Source organism: Bufo gargarizans, chromosome 3 (genome assembly GCF_014858855.1).
Source record: "Bufo gargarizans isolate SCDJY-AF-19 chromosome 3, ASM1485885v1, whole genome shotgun sequence".
NCBI lineage: Eukaryota > Metazoa > Chordata > Amphibia > Anura > Bufonidae > Bufo > Bufo gargarizans.
In genome coordinates, this window is record NC_058082.1 from 162,441,881 (window position 1) to 162,459,153 (window position 17,273).

General features: G+C 43.5%; 1 protein-coding gene across 1 annotated transcript in view; it reads left to right on the forward strand.

Annotated features, from left to right (window-relative positions):
• Nucleotides 1-12,634, forward strand: part of FKBP11 (FKBP prolyl isomerase 11) — a 35,936-nt gene extending 23,302 nt beyond the window's left edge. Inside the window, exons 4-6 of the mRNA XM_044286741.1 lie at nucleotides 1,804-1,837; nucleotides 10,278-10,348; nucleotides 12,395-12,634. Coding sequence (XP_044142676.1) covers nucleotides 1,804-1,837; nucleotides 10,278-10,348; nucleotides 12,395-12,612 — 323 coding nt within the window. The 3' untranslated portion in view covers nucleotides 12,613-12,634. The remainder of the gene's footprint in view (nucleotides 1-1,803; nucleotides 1,838-10,277; nucleotides 10,349-12,394) is intronic.
• The last annotated feature ends 4,639 nt before the right edge of the window (nucleotides 12,635-17,273 follow it).

Consider the following 17,273-nt stretch of genomic DNA (forward strand, 5'->3'; position numbering starts at 1 on the left):
CGCAACAAAATATTAAGTTAGGGGTACCATCATTTTTGTCCATGCCTGTTTCATGAGTTTATTTTTTTACATAATTCTGTTGAAGCATGGTTGAAAAACAATGTCTGACTTTCATTGGTTAACATTTATAGAATTTTAATTTATTATTACTTTTGTCAGATTAAAGTTATTTCTGTGACCATTGTGACTTTTTCTTTCATTGACCAAAGGGTACCAACAATTTTGTCCACGTCTGTATATATATATATATATATATATATATATATATATATATATATATATATATATATATATAATTAAAACAGAAGGCAGCACCGAAATACTATGAAACAGCCAGGTGCACGCTCTGAGGGCTAAAGCTTACCCAATAATTACATGTAAAAAAGAGAGCAGCACTCCAGTATAGGATAAAACAAAATCCAAAAGATTTATTCACCCATAGTGTGGCGACGTTTCGGCTCTACAATTGAGCCTTTCTCAAGCCTGGCTCAATATTAGGGTTGTACCGGTATCGATTCGATACCGGGATTTGTCATTTACCGATACTAGGCTGCCTAGTATCAGAGAACATGGAGCGCGCTGCTCTCAGCGCAGCCATGTTCCCTCAGCAGCACAGGGAAGAAGGAGTCACTCTCTCCCCCCTGTGCCGCTGCCACCAATGAGAAAAGAGAGAAGGGGGGAGGGGCTGTGGCCACTGCGCCACCAATGAAGATAGCTAACATTTAATACAAATACAGGAAGCAGGTGCCAGCGGCAGAAACACATAGCCGGCACCCTACCTCTATGACGGGGAGCTGCGATCAGCAGCAGTTAACCCCTCAAGTGAGTTACTGAAGCCCTGGCTGCCATGGTAAGCTCCCTGCTGCTGTGTGCATTGTGCACAGGGCAGCAGGGAGAGTATGAAGTCCTATTCACCCTAATAGAGCTCTATTAGAGTGAATAGGACAAAGGATTAAAATATCCCAGGTTCTTGTCCCTAAGGGGGGAAATAGTTATTAAATAAAAAGTAAAAAAATAATAATCCTCCCTGGCTGTGAGCTCTGCGATTGGACAGCGCTACAGCCTGGGAGAAGGAATGCCCAGGGAGAAACAAGGCAGACTCCTCCTAGTGTTACCAAGTCAGCAACAATACCGGGGAACGGAGTGGCACTCCGGAATAATAGTAAGTGCAGTGAGATCCCGGGGCGCCGCTCTACACAGCCTGATAATTATCTTACAATGTTTGGACCGATGAAAGGTCCTCTTTAAGGCTGGCCATACACATGAGACAATGATTGGCTACATTGCAGCCAATCGTTCGTGGGATAATTTTTATGAACAATCCCACCAGAAACATGCCAGACTAAATTGGCCAATCATGCCATACACATTTGGAGCGGCTGATCAAAACCGTCCAACATAGCTCATTTTCAATTGCCAAAAAGCCTGCACTTATGGGCAATAGCTCCCACTAATTTCATCTAATTTTGTCGTTTGTATGGCTGGTCCAGTGACATGTTGCATGGGCGACACATCACCGCTGCAGCCAGTAACTGGCCCTCGTCAAACTAAATGTTGACCCAGGGAGATCCAGGAGCTGTGGAGGAGCCAGGGGAGCCGCAACCCAGCGGCAGGAATCGGATGCCTAAGATTCCCACCAGGAGTCCGGCCATGGGACTGCAGAAAAGGTCCCATGGGGTGCCTTTAAGACCTGAAATAAATTGAGTGGTATATGCTTATAACAGTGAATGAGGTGAATGAATATGTATTCAGTTCATTGTCATCTACAGGTATTGTAATTAGATTTTTTTTTTTTCTTCACAGGTTTAGAAAAGAGTCTTCTGGGAATGTGTGTTGGGTGAGTATCTCTGAACCAGGGTAACGTCCGACTTCAGTTGCCTCTCCTGCTTTGCACACAGTGCCCTTATTTTACTATACCTGAGTTTGTTAGGTGACATAACAGGTGGCCCCAATGTTATGGTCCATAATTTGGTCATTTTGAATATGTATAAAATATGTAGAAAGACAGATAGATATTTATATAAAACGAATGAGAAATTTATGACATTTTGCAACACAATCTAAGAAAGCCTCCATTCTGCTTGTGGCTTCCACATATATTACAGTTGCGCTTTCCGTCTCCCTTTGTTGTCACATTGAAGTTCCACTATATCATATTCTCATCTATAGAAAGTATCAAGTGGATAAAAGCACCAGATGAGATTCTCCCCAGAACATTGAATGTCAGCTCTTACATCTCCTTTTCTTAGTCTCTTTTTCCTATAATCCCAGAGATTTCAGCCACACGATGTAGGTAGGTTGCTTTGAAAAAAAAGGAATGATTGCTATATGCAGGATCTTGCCAAAAAGAAAGGTATTTTAGTGGTAGAGCTAGGTCAGATTTGCAGTGTTCTCTCTCAAACCTGTACAAAAAATGTGTTACTCTCAGAAATTGTGTAATATGACTGTGGATGTGAGATATTTTCTATATCAAAATATCACATTTTATATTAAAAAAATCTTCTGTATTATTATAATTTTTTTTTCTCTGACCTTCATTAGTCTCTTGTACTGTAGCATTCCCATATGAATTCCTGTTAAAGGGGCATTCTCTTATAATCATTCCTTGACTGTGTGTGATTGGTAGGATCTGACCGCTGGGACCCCCACCGATCCTGAGAATGAAGGGTCTGCTACACAGCTTCAGAGCTGAAGCCCCTTCTGTCTATCCCTGGACAGCAGATATTTAGGGGCAACTGTAGAACAGGTCCATTCAAGTGAATAAGGGAGGCTGCAGATTCCTGCACAGCCTGGTGGCAGGGAAGAACAGTGACAGTCATTCTCGGGATTAGTAGGGGTCCGCACCAGTCATGAAGTGATAGCATAATCGAGAAAATTGGGAATACGATTTTAATTTTGAACCAACCAAGTACTACAGTTTTACCAGTCATAAGGGTGAACCCTGTGGTTTTCCATACAAAAAAAAAATGTGCACAAATCTACAACCCTGTATCACTGACAGATGCAAAGGGTTTATGCTGGTGGCACTTGATTCGAGCTTAAGCTGACCATACACTTTTAGTAGCTGGCAGCTGAATGATCATTCAGCCAACGACTGACTATCTCTCCTGGCTTTTCCATAGACATACACTTTCAGATTGGCTGAACATGTCTTTGTATGCTATGGGGAGAGCAGAGAATGCCGCGGATAGACAGTTCTGGCAGTAGCTCATCTCCCTGGAGAAGAAAAGAATCGGGCAAAGCCCTCCTCCATACACATTAGTGTGTGTCAGCCAAACCCCCTGTTCTCAGTGGGATCGGCCAACAAAAGTATAATGTATTTGGCCAGCTTTAATCTCCAGTCTTACCCTGTCTCCATTAAGGTGGCTGTTCACATTAGAAAGAAGTTGGCTGATGGTTGAACAGCAGTTGAACAAATGATCATCTAGTAAACAACTGTCACAGACAGAGCCATACACATTTTAGTATACATTAGCCGTTACAGTTGCTCAGACGGGACATATACGTTCAATGAACATGGGAATCTTCTTTCAAAGAAAGATCTTTTGTCCTGCTATAAGACTAAAATATTAAACGCGTCCGACTTCTTTTCAGATGATAGTGGCCTGTCATCAGTCTCTGAAACCATCATTCTTGGTTAAATTTTAAAGGTGTTGTGAAGCTCCCCTACGCTCCTTTACCATATATACTTGCTCCGATGCTCCCCTTGCCTTGCACTACATCGCACACCTCAGTATGCTAGGCGGAGACTTCCACCTAGCAGTTATCCCTGTAACGTCACCAGCACAAATAGGCGGTGTATATCGCTGTTCTGGTTGGTTTTAGAGGCGCGTGTCTCCACCTAGCATACTGATGTGAAGCTCGGTATGTTACCGGCTCACAACAAACAGACCTTGCGCTGCGCTATGCAGCACAAGGCAAGGGGAGCATCGGAGCAAGGAAATGCTCCGATGCTCCACTCGTACATGGTAAAGGAGTGAAGGGGGCTTCTATCCAGGTTCAGCAATGAACCTGGACAACACCTTTAACCGACGACCATTCATTTTGGTTGAAATTGTCTGTTTTGATCAACTTTAGACTAATTTATATAACCACCTTAACTTCCTAAACTGCTCTTCCAAAGTCACTATAAATGTCACCTTACATGTAGCTGACAAACCTGTCATGTTCATAGTATAAAGCCTAATTTCGGATGTTTGTTCTTTTCGCGTTGTGTCCAAAGCAAATGACTGATTCTCTTAGACAGACCTGGCAGGACTCAAAAGGTCATCGGTCTGTAAAATACATTGCCTTTCCTAGTGGGGAATCATTTTCCATGCCAGCGAAATCTACTGAGCGTCAGACCAAGCAATAATAAATAGAATTATGTATGTCTCTTGCTGAATTAGTCAAACTGCAATGAAATAAAATCATTGCTGTTGTCTTGCTTGACATTATTTAATCTTATGTTATTAAATTAAATCACATTCTGTGGTCGGAATGCAAATTTTAAGTTTCCGTGCTATAAGGTTATTTAAAGAAAACATCAAGGGAAATCTTAAAGAGCATCTGCCACCATGATCAACCATTTTAAACCCGGCATACTGCCTGGTAAGAATGATCATGGTAAGTTCAATGATCCTTCTCTTGCTGCTATTGGATGTACTGTTGCAGATAAATTAGGTGCTTGGAGCATTGAGGGGCAGGCCTAGCCACTTGGAGCACTGCTTCACCTTCTCCTCTTTCCCCCACTGATAGACAGGGCCAGGTATCCTCACTGTTCTGATGCCTAGCCCTGAAATCTCTTGTCTAATGCACTGGCGACATTACAATCTGCACTGAGAATAGCTAGAAAGGGGTCAGTGAACTCACCATGATCAACCCTACCAGACAGTATCCCTGTTTTTCTGGGGTCATCATGGTGACAGATGCTATTTAATACTTTCCATGCAAATGCACAAAACCCATAATATAATGGCTTATTATAAAGCGTTATGCTATACCACAAAAAGTATTTATCACCTATCCACATCCAAATGTCAGATCACAGATCCATCTGGTGAACCCCCAGCGATCCCAAGAACAAGGGATTTCCTCTCTGAATACTGCCCCAGTAGTGCACACTCTATTAACTTCTATTTCTATGTCAGTCCCATATGAATGGAGCTGTGGACCAACATTCGACCTACTGCTCCATTCTGGGAGAGGACTCGGGGAAACCCTTTTTTTTCCCAGGATCTCCGGACTCCCAGCGGTCGGAAACTTCCTCGATCTGATATTTTTTACCTATCCCAGTGGTTTAAGCTGTACTGTGCTCACAAAGCCAAAAGGATATGTCCCCCTAATGCTTGCCTTCCCCTCTCAAGACTATAACAATTCCTCCTACACTGAGTCGCACACAGAGGGATATATGTTCACCTGTACTGCTTACTTTAAAACAGTTCTGTAATGTTAGGTATGCTTTGAGGCTGGCCATAGAAACACAGATAATCTGACCTGATAATGGTTATTAATTTTAATAATCTGTGACTATACAATAGCAAAAGGATTGTCTGACCCCCCCTTCCCATTCCCAGAGATATGGCACCTGTTATTTCTTTCGAGGTGCAGTCTTCAGCATTGCTCTGATGCTGCCCAATCATAGCGGACAGCTTCAGACCGGCCTGACCTAGTGTGATTTTGCAAGATCGACCTTATCTCATTAAATCACACTGGGCCACAAGGCCTCGAGACAAGTGATATGGTTGCTACCCCCTTGGCAAACCAAAAGTAGCCTGTAGGGCTCTAAAAATAACTTGGGCCATATCTCCAGAATGGGAGTCACAATAAGGAAAGAAAAAAATGGTGAAACATTCAAGGGGGCAGCAGGATTTAGGACAGGCACTCAGTTTTGATTTGTAAAAGTCTGGACAGAGCCTCGTAAAGTGAATTAGAAAATTGCAAAGACCAACATAAAGATCACAAAACAAACACATGACGTCCTCGGACTTGTCTCAGTGATAGCTTAGGCTAAAACTTTACTTTAAAGGGTGCTGAGACCCTCACCAATCCCTAGAATGAGGAGAGAGAAGCGCTTGCGTATAACATTCTCCTCTCTGCAGGAGAGGAAGCGAGACAGACCCAATAGAAAGTCTATCGGCCGGTCTTGATTCCATCACCAGCAGCGAGGAGAGAAAGCGCAATATGTGAGTGTTTCTCTCTCCTTGTTGTAGCGATTGGACCCCCAACAATCAAAACTTTTGCTATGTCTCTATGACATTTTAAAAGTTTTCTGAATACTCAGTGGCCCTTTAATTATTTATAAAGACTACAATTATTTTTCTGGCAAACAGATTCATACTTAACGTATATCAGTTAAAACATGACTAGACATAATCAGAAAACAATGAATAGGTTTCCTTTTTATGAGAACTTGGAGAGAAAACAGGTCCAGAAGATATGCAGGACCTGCTCCATATCTAAATTGTACTCGTACTACTCCAAAGTAGACATCAGTCTAGTTCTGCAGGCAGCATATTACACAGTCACATATAAGGCTACTTTCACATTAGCGTTTTTTGCGGATCTGTCATGGATCAGCAAAAACACTTCCGTTACAATAATACAACCGCATGCATCCGTCATGAACGGATCCAGTTGTATTATGTCTTCTATAGCCACCCGTCTCTAACACGATTTAAAGTCAATGAGGGACGGATCCGTTTTCTATTGTGTCAGAGAAAACCGATCCGTCCCATTGACTTACATTGTGTGTCAGGACGGATCTGTCTTGCTCCACACCACATAGTGGACAGAAAAACGCTGCTTGCAGCATTATTCTTTCCACGATGGGGACGCAACCAAACAGAACGGAATGCATTTTGGTACATTCTGTTCAGTTTTGTCCCCATTGACAATGAATAGGGACAAAACTGAAGCGTTTTCTTCTGCTATTGAGATCCTATGACGGATCTCAATAGCAGAATTTAAAACGCTAATGTGAAAGTAGCCTAAGTCATGAGTTCTATATTGTCTACTATGCCAGGAATGTCAGTTTTTATGCCTGTCACTTTTCAGAATGGTGAATAGGCAAGTTCCCATGACATGACAAACCTGCTGGGTTTCAGCTGACTACATTCAGTATTACTGATTTTGGTTAAATTCAAGAATTTAGCTACAGGTATAATGAGTGTTTATGAGCTGTCAGGAGTTCAGAGATAAGGGCTACAGATCAAGAGCAGCTCCCTGACTGATTCATTGTGAGGCAGCGAGCAATAGTCTGTATATGCCCTGAAACTGAAAGCTGTAGAGGAAAAATATAAAACAATATTAATAAAGACCAATTGAAAAAACTTATTTTAGCCCAAAATGAGTAAAATGCAATGATAAAAAAAAAAATGCTTACAGCAGAAAACTGAAATGTTGCTATTTCTTGTAAAGTTAACAGCTTCAGAAGAAAAATTATCACATTTTAACCCATTACCAACATGCTCTGTACATGTACGATGTATGTTGGCTGGGTCCTTAAAGATGGTACCCGTTCTGGAGTGAAGCGAGCACTATAGCCACTGGGTGCCTTCTATTTTCACAGCAGACACCCGGAGGCAATGTCTGTGATCAGAGAACCCCAATCATGGACATTTAACACCTTAGATGCCATGGTCAGTTGCGACCACAGCATCTGAGAAGCCTTTCTCTGGAGGTGCTGCGCTGCTGGGGCCCCGAACAGGTCTTGCGTGCAGTGATCAAGAAAGCCGTCCAGTTGCTATGGCAGCCTCAGGCCAATGGGCTTAAATGGTAATTCATTGCAGTCTATGGAAGAAGAGATCAGATGATTGCATGTTAAAGAGGACCTGTCACTGCTCTTGACCTGACTGTTTTAATAGCTCCATACATTCCTCATGTAATAACAATTCTGGAGCATCTATTCTTATATCTGTATGTTGTGCCATTCCTTTATTATTTCTGCTAGAAGTTCTGAATGAATTGATAGCAGTCTGCAGTAAGGGTACAGAGGGGTGGTAACCAGTTGGGGGGGTTGTCACTCTATCCAATCAGTGCTGCATTCTCAGACTGTGCAGGTACACCCTCAGACTTGTTAACACCGCTCTGTACCCTTACTGCAGACTGCTAGCAATTCATTCACAACTTCTAAAGGAATAGTACAACATAGAGTCACAGGCATGTCAAAGTTTTTTAAAAATATAAACATTTAAATCAACTCCTTTTCCCTAAAAACAAACAATGAAACAAAAAACATACCGTATTTTTTGCTTTATAAGACCTTCCCCCCCCCCCCCCCCCAAAGTTTGTGGGGATGGGGGGAGTCAATGCGCCTTATAAAGGGTAAGTGCCAGCAATCAAGCTGGCCTGCAGGATCGCAGGAGTGATCCTGAGCCTGCAACTTAGGGGGGTGAGCGGGAGGCGGCAGTTAAAGGGAACCTGTCACCAGGGCAACATAAATAAGTAACTGATTCTCTTAGCAAAATACTGGGTCACTTTCTTTAATTGACCCAGTCAATCTGCCAATATCTTGTATTGAAAAGCTCCAGCTGATAATGATGAGTCCTGAATATTCATGAGCTCCTGACTCTCCCTGCCCACCTGCTGCTAAATGACAGTTTTTTTCCATATGAATCAGCAGGGGAGTGGCTATAGCTCTGAATTAAATATACGCTGGACTCAATGACATCACGCTGGACTCAAATCAGCTCATTAGCATGCAGCATCTTTGTGTGTATATTATGAGGTAACCATCTGTCACACCAGTAAGTGAATACATCTAAGGCACTTAGTAGTTAATGATTGTATATAATTAGTTAGATTATAATCAAATATCCACATGACAGGTTCCCTTTAAGTATTCAGTTGAGCTGAATGTCGCCATCCTGGGTGTCTTTACTGTGCTGCGGGCCGAATCCACTCTATAAGGACTCTTTCACACCTGCGTTCTTTTCTTCCGGCATAGAGTTCCGTCGTCGGGGCTCTATGCCGGAAGAATCCTGATCAGGATTATCCTAATGCATTCTGAATGGAGAGAAATCCGTTCAGGATGCATCAGGATGTCTTCAGTTCAGGACTGGAACGTTTTTTGGCCGAAGAAAATACCGCAGCATGCTGCGCTTTTTGCTCCGGCCAAAAATCCTGAACACTTGCCGCAAGGCCGGATCCGGAATTAATGCCCATTGATCCGGCCTTAAGCTAAACGTTTTTTTGGCGCATTGCCGGATCCGACGTTTAGCTTTTTCTGAATGGTTACCATGGCTGCCAGGACGCTAAAGTCCTGGCAGCCATGGTAAAGTGTAGTGGGGAGCGGGGGAGCAGTATACTTACCGTCCGTGCGGCTCCCGGGGCTCTCCAGAGTGACGTCAGGGTGCCCCACACGCATGGATGACGTGATCGCATGGCACGTCATCCCTGCGCATGGGGCGCTCTGACGTCATTCTGGAGCGCCCCCGGGAGCCGCACGGACTGTAAGTATACCGCTCCCCACTACTACTATGGCAACCAGAACTTTAATAGCGTCCTGGCTGCCATAGTAACACTGAAAGCATTTTGAAGACAGATCCGTCTTCAAATGCTTTCAGTTCACTTGCGTTTTTCCGGATCCGGACAACGCAAGTCTGAAAGAGGCCTAACAGAGGAGGAGAGCCCTTCCCCCCCTGAACTGCCGCCAGCATGTACCGCTGATTGGTGGTGAGCGCCGGCAGGAACTGCTGCCCATGCCGCCTCCACCCATCAGCTTATTCCCTCCTTCCCGCCCTACCAGAAGAACCGCTCGGCTGCTACAGAGCTTCGCTGCTCTTGTTGCTGGAAGAAAGGGAAGGAGTTTTAGTTGCCCTCCATCGCTCTGTGCTTTCCCCTTGACTGTCATCTAAAATTCCTGGATGAGTGACAGCTCAGAGGCCTGCCTAAAAATGAACTGTGTTAAATATGACTATAACCCCCCTCATCCATAGGGATGCACCCATGTTTAGCAGGAAAGTAAGAAAAAGTTATGCCTCTGAGAAGGCAAGGAGTAAAAAATGAAAATGCAAAAACGAAAAAATCAAGAAAGGGTTAACACAGGGACACATGCCATCTCCCACTGGCTGCTCCCGGGAACAACTTATATTTGGAACCCCCAACAATCTGCTGCTGCGTCTTCCAAATCTCCTAAATACAGCAGGATAGATTTCCATTTAGTGCTTGTGTTATAATTGAACTGATTTTCTATCAGTGTCACAGTAGGACAGAAGCTACAATAACAATCATGCTGTGTTTCTAAGCTGTTACTTGTATGTATCACCTTGATAATCCTATGATTACTTTATCATTAGAGAGAAGCGTAAAGTTGTTATCCCTCCTCATATGGCTTATGGAAAGAGAGGGTTCCCACCATCCATACCAGGTAATATGTGATCCTTTCTCATCCTATTTTTATTTGGCTCTTTGAATCTATTGTTGCATTATGTTAAGCAGTATACAAAAAAACAACGTAATCCTATAATAGATTCAAAGTGCATCCAGAATATTCCTCGGGATAGAAACATAAGCACCTCAAAAGAGGCCAACTCTAGAGAACACCTTCATTTTATCTAATGGCACATTTTTTAAGTTCTTCTGTATGTTAGGAAGTGGTTATATGAATGGACTGGACTGAGCATCTCAATAACTATTAGGAAACATATATTATGATTAAGGGTACTTTCACACTAGCGGCAGGACGGATCGGACAGGCTGTTCACCCTGTCGTATCCGTCCTGCCGCTATTTCGCTGTGCCGCCGGACTGCCGCTTCCTCCCCATTGACTATAATGGGGACAGGGGGGCACATCACGGCAGTGCGTGGTGAGAGGCCGCCGGACTGAAGTCGGACATGCAGTACTTTTAATCCGGCGGCCTCTCACCGTGCTGCGCCGGAGCTCCTCCCCGTCCACATTATAGTCAACGGGGACGGTCCGGCGGCACGGCGAAATGGCGTCAGGATGGATCAGACAGGGTGAACAGCCTGTCGGATCCGTCCTGCCGCTAGTGTGAAAGTAGCCTAAGGCCACAGTAGACACAGAATAACCATTGGCTATTTCCGGTCCTGATATCCCCTGTTTTGCTTATATTCAGTTGAACAGTGAAGCATAAACAGTTGCCGCCAGGGTAGGCCAAGGATTCATTGGTTGGGTTTAACCCACAAGATCTATTGCAAAGATCAGAGTGAATGGCATCATTGTTTGAATTTTATTTTATTTTTTTCCACATCACTATCTAAATAAAATAAAAAATCTAAAATCCGGCAGTTATAATAGGCCAACACTTCCTGTTCTGTACAGGACACTTTTCAGCAGTCATCTTATTATCATCACAGGCAAAATTGCAATGACATATTTCACTTCTGCATGGTTAACACAGGATCCACCATTCACAGCTTATCTACCCCTGCTCCCTGTAAAGTCTCCTCTGCATGGGTTACTGAGCATGTTAAGAAAACTATCCCCTAGAAGTCAATGGGGATGATTTATCAAACTGGTGTAAAGTAGAACTAGCTTAGTTGCCCATCGCAACAAATCAAATTCCATCTTATATTATTTTTACAGCTTCTTTGGAAAATTAAATTGCCCCCAATCCCATGTGGCAGCTGTAAAGCATATATCTAAATGCTATTAACAACAGCTCTGGAAAGATGGCCTCCTTGATAATCTCGCATAGGAAAAAGAATAAAAAAAGCTGCAATCACATTAAAAAAATATGTGTCACTATCTGGTTTTAATTGGTATAAAAAAAGTTATAGGTGACACATTCCCTTTAACTTGTGGATCCCTGTTTCCCACTGCAAAAGTCCCCAGAGGGTTTGCCAGGCCATATAGACATGGAATATTCCTATGCAACCATTCATAGTCTGCATTTAGCCTAATTCCACTTTAATGCACCTTTCTCACAGGGACTGAAAGCTCGGAGATAGTTGTGTGTCTGGAGTGACTCACCAAGAAGTCCTTGGTTGCCATATAGACGTTTGACCCCAACACACAACACACTTTAGGGTCACTTTTATAGGAAGCTAATTCGAGTGTGGGAGGAAAACGAAATACACAGAGGAATCCCACACAAACATACCAACTCCATGTAGATGTTGTCCCTGGCTAGATTCGAACCCAGGAGCAAGGCACCAGAGCCACCGTGCTGCCCTTGTTTATGGTAATCATGTAGATCCCCCTGACTTTCACTGTGAGAACTCGATTGACTAGCGTGTACATTTTTTTGTTTTAATGCCCACAGGACATTGTGTCAGGAACATAATGTACATCAATAATGCAGAGCTTGTTCTGTTGGCTCATTGTTTTCTGCTTCATTTTTTTTTATTGTTACTTTGTATTTCTGCCTATAAAAGCCTAAATGTTACACATAATGCTTTGTTAGAAAGCATGTAATAATAATGAACATGCTGTTCTTGTCATTCTCTACAGGTGATGCAGTGCTACAGTTTGAGACTGAAGTCATATCATTGTCTAAGCCCACCCAGTGGCAGACTTTGGTGAATGATGTGCTTCCCATGCTGTGCATTGCTTTAGTGCCCACCCTTTTAGGGCTGATTGGTTACCACCTCTACTCTAAGTCCAAGTCTCCAACTGTGTCCAAGAAGAAACTGAAGGAAGAAAAAAAGAATAAAGCAAAAAAGAAATAAAGAACTCTAATTTTCTCAAACACCTGAGTCTCATAATTTGTTATTCTGAAGAGCACTCTTGTGGGCGTTGGAGACTGAGCCACTTCAGGTCTTTTCTTTGGAGAACTTTAGATTGCCGTATTTTTTGCTTTATAAGATGCACCCGATGATAAGACACCCACCAGATTTTAGAGGAGGAAAATAAGAAAACAATATTTTTTATCAGACCCCCATAAATATCAGGACATCACATCAGACCACCATATCATCCCTCCATGTCAGACCCCCAACAGACCTCAGAACAGCCCTTTTCATTCAGACCCCCATCAGACCTCAGATCAACCCTTTTCTTTTAGACCCCCATCAGACCTCAGATAATCCATTTTATTTCAGTGCAGTGTCATGTCATAGTGTGCGCACTACATCCTGATGCTGTACGGGTCAGGACAGTGGAATGTGGGCCCTAGCAAGAAGACCAGGGGGGGCTTCTTCACCGCTCCCGGCACCTAATGCATACTAGTGAGCGCTTCCATAATGGAAGCACTCACTAGTATTCGCTTTATAAGACGCACGGCCATTTCCTCCCTACTTTTGGGGGGTAAAAAAGTGTGTCTTATAAAGCGAAATATAAGGTACATACTAGTCACTCTGATGGTGACAGCTGTCATTTAAGGTTATGATACTTTGTGTAGTTTCCCCCCTCCACTGATACCTTTTGGGAAGTGTGTGTTCTGCTAGTATACTTCTCTACAAATGGGAGCTTTGTAATGCAGAACACTAAAGAGGAACTTCAGTTCTTACTTCCCTTTCATCCCATCAGCATACACAGGCTGTATTGCATTGTTCTATGAATACTGATCAAGAAGAAAACCATAGTGGCAGTGGTAAATTTGAACACAAGACACAATCTTTAAAATAACACTACAGACTCTTTGAATCCAGAGAAAAAAATCTGCAGACTGGTTTGCAGCTGATTAGAAATGGCAGTTTATAAGCAGACTAAAAAGGAGAGTTTGGGAGAATTCAAGTGTGTTCTGATCCAAAGTGTGCTATGTCTTAAGTGTGTGACTTGAGATTATGTGAGGAAGTATCTGTGAGGCCTGCTAAAAAATATATCTGTGCATTGCTGAGTGTGTCTGTTCTTGACTTTTTTGTACTTTATACCAAGTCACAGCAGGGTATTATAGATTATACACTGTAGGTTATTTGTAACAGGTAATTATATAGTAGTTGGGGGATGGGGGTCTATTGTGGGTATACAGGTCCTTCTAAAAAAATTAGCATATTGTGATAAAGTTCATTATTTTCTGTAATGTACTGATAAACATTAGACTTTCATATATTTTAGATTCATTACACACCAACTGAAGTAGTTCAAGCCTTTTATTGTTTTAATATTGATGATTTTGGCATACAGCTCATGAAAACCCAAAATTCCTATCTCAAAAAATTAGCATATCATGAAAAGGTTCTCTAAACGAGCTATTAACCTAATCATCTGAATCAACTAATTAACTCTAAACACCTGCAAAAGATTCCTGAGGCTTTTAAAAACTCCCAGCCTGGTTCATTACTCAAAACCGCAATCATGGGTAAGACTGCCGACCTGACTGCTGTCCAGAAGGCCATCAGTGACACCCTCAAGCAAGAGGGTAAGACACAGAAAGAAATTTCTGAATGAATAGGCTGTTCCCAGAGTGCTGTATCAAGGCACCTCTGTGGGAAGGAAAAAGTGTGGCAGAAAACGCTGCACAACGAGAAGAGGTGACCGGACCCTGAGGAAGAATGTGGAGAAGGACCGATTCCAGACCTTGGGGGACCTGCGGAAGCAGTGGACTGAGTCTGGAGTAGAAACATCCAGAGCCACCGTGTACAGGCGTGTGCAGGAAATGGGCTACAGGTGCCGCATTCCCAGGTCAAGCCACTTTTGAACCAGAAACAGCGGCAGAAGCGCCTGACCTGGGCTACAGAGAAGCAGCACTGGACTGTTGCGTGTCATTCGGAAATCAAGGTGCCAGAGTCTGGAGGAAGACTGGGGAGAGGGAAATGCCAAAATGCCTGAAGTCCAGTGTCAAGTACCCACAGTCAGTGATGGTCTGGGGTGCCATGTCAGCTGCTGGTGTTGGTCCACTGTGTTTTATCAAGGGCAGGGTCAATGCAGCTAGCTATCAGGAGATTTTGGAGCACTTCATGCTTCCATCTGCTGAAAAGCTTTATGGAGATGAAGATTTCATTTTTCAGCACGACCTGGCACCTGCTCACAGTGCCAAAACCACTGGTAAATGGTTTACTGACCATGGTATTACTGTGCTCAATTGGCCTGCCAACTCTCCTGACCTGAACCCCATAGAGAATCTGTGGGATATTGGGAAGAGAAAGTTGAGAGACCCAAGACCCAACACTCTGGATGAGCTTAAGGCCGCTATCGAAGCATCCTGGGCCTTCATAACACCTCAGCAGTGCCACAGGCTGATTGCCTTCATGCCACGCCGCATTGAAGCAGTCATTTCTGCAAAAGGATTCCCGACCAAGTATTGAGTGCATAACTGAACATAATTATTTGAAGGTTGACTTTTTTGCATTAAAAACACTTTTCTTTTATTGGTCGGATGAAATATGCTAATTTTTTGAGATATGAAATTTTGATTTTCATGAGCTGTATGCCAAAATCATCAATATTAAAACAATAAAAGGCTTGAACTACTTCAGTTGGTGTGTGAGGAATCTAAAATATATGAAAGTCTAATGTTTATCAGTACATTACAGAAAATAATGAACTTTATCACAATATGCTAATTTTTTTAGAAGGACCTGTATTTGCTCAGTTGTGCAGTCTGTGTGTTGCACAGATGAATAGCTACAGGTGTGGTTATCTAATGAAGAAACTCTAGGAGGGTACTGCATTTATTCATTTGTTTATCAGTTTCATTGCATTGTATAATTTACCTTATTTTTTTCTAGGGCAGTCTCCATAATCGAGTATGTGCTCCATGATTGACAATTCTGTCCAGTGCACATTTTGTGCATTATATACAGTCTTGGAACAGCCATTTGAGGGTGCACTTTGCTGTGCAAAATGTGAGCAAAGTGCACGTTTGGAAGCCCGTATTCTGCATCCAAATGAGAGAATTGCAACACTGAGATACCTTGACAATATGGAAAGGTGTTTGCTGCTTACTGAGCAGACACTTGCTGGGGTACATGAAGGGGAGGGTGGTAGTATGGGGGAGCTGGAAAGTTAAGTAGCTAGGTAGGTAACAGAAGGCAAAGTAGATAGAAGAGTTCCAGGGTTAGCCCTGAGTGGACACACCCCAACAAGTTTCCAGATGAGATATCAATTCAGGGATGGCCCTGCTGCAGAAAGATACTTCTTCTGCCAGTCATGGGAATGTTGGCTCCAGTGAAAAGGGGACCAGGATTGCAGGGCAGGTGTCACTACCAGAGCTTTGAGACGTTCTCACAGCTCTGTTTCTCCACCTCTGTGATGATGTCACTACTAGAGCTTGGAGGAGTTCCCTCTGCCCTGTTTCTCCGCCCCTGTGATGAGGTCTTTATTTTCTGTTTCCTTCCTCCCAGCTGTCTCTCCTGTGTTTGATTTCGCTGCCTTTAAATCACCCCTCCTCCTTTGTAGAGGTTCGGATTATACTTTTCATTTGAACTGTATCTCTCGCTTGAGTAACTTCACCTGTGTGATATCTTTTCACTGGATCTGTGTTCTGCTGAAGCAAGTACTTCGGATATTGTCTGCTGACTTCGGATCTGTTTTCACTGCAGCCGCAACTCCTTCAGTTAAGTGTTCAGACATTGTGTGTTTCTGTTTCTTTGCTGACTGGATCCGAGGCGACCCCGGTTCCGTCCATATACTGAGCAGGGCACCGGTGGCCGTGCCCCTTCCACTATTTTAGGGGTTTCAGTGGTCATCAGCCTAAGGTACGCGGGTATGTCTCGATCCACCATATGGATCCGGACATGTGCATAGCAGCTTAGGGAGAGCTTTTAGGGTCTGACAGGGGTCACCCTTTATCCTCCCTAGTTTGGGTCCGGTCAGTCGCTATTCACTGTGTGTTGCTCACTTACAGTCCGTGACAGCAGGTCAAACAGGTGCTGGTAGTGGGAGACTCAGTCATTAGGGTAAAGATAGGGCGGACCGGGATCGTCGAATGGTATGTTGTCATCCTGGCTCTTGAGTTCGACATATCGCAGATTGGGTTGATGGCTTACTGGGAGGGGCTGGTAAAGACCTAATGGTCATGATGCACATTGGCAACTTTAGAGGTAGGTAGAAGGTCCTTAAAAATTATTTCAGGTAGGGTTTTACCGATATTCAGGATTTTGAACGTTATCAGTATCGGCATCTATTTTGCTGATTTTATACCGATAACGTATCGGGAACAAGGATCGCGCGGCTGACAGCGCTCTCAGTATTCCCTCAGAAGCACAGGGGAGAAGGAAGCAGTGTCTCCCTCCCCCCTGTGCTGCTGCTGCCGCCAATGGGAGGAGGGAGGACAAGAGTTGCTGCACCATAGAGGTCGGGAGCCGGCTATGTGATTCTGCAACCAGCTCCCGCCTCCTGTATATGAATTAATGAGAGTTATCTTCATTGGTGGCTCAGTGCGCCTCCCCAACCCCAGTATTATAGACATTGGTGGCGCAGTGCGCCCCCCCACCCAAGCCCCCCAGTA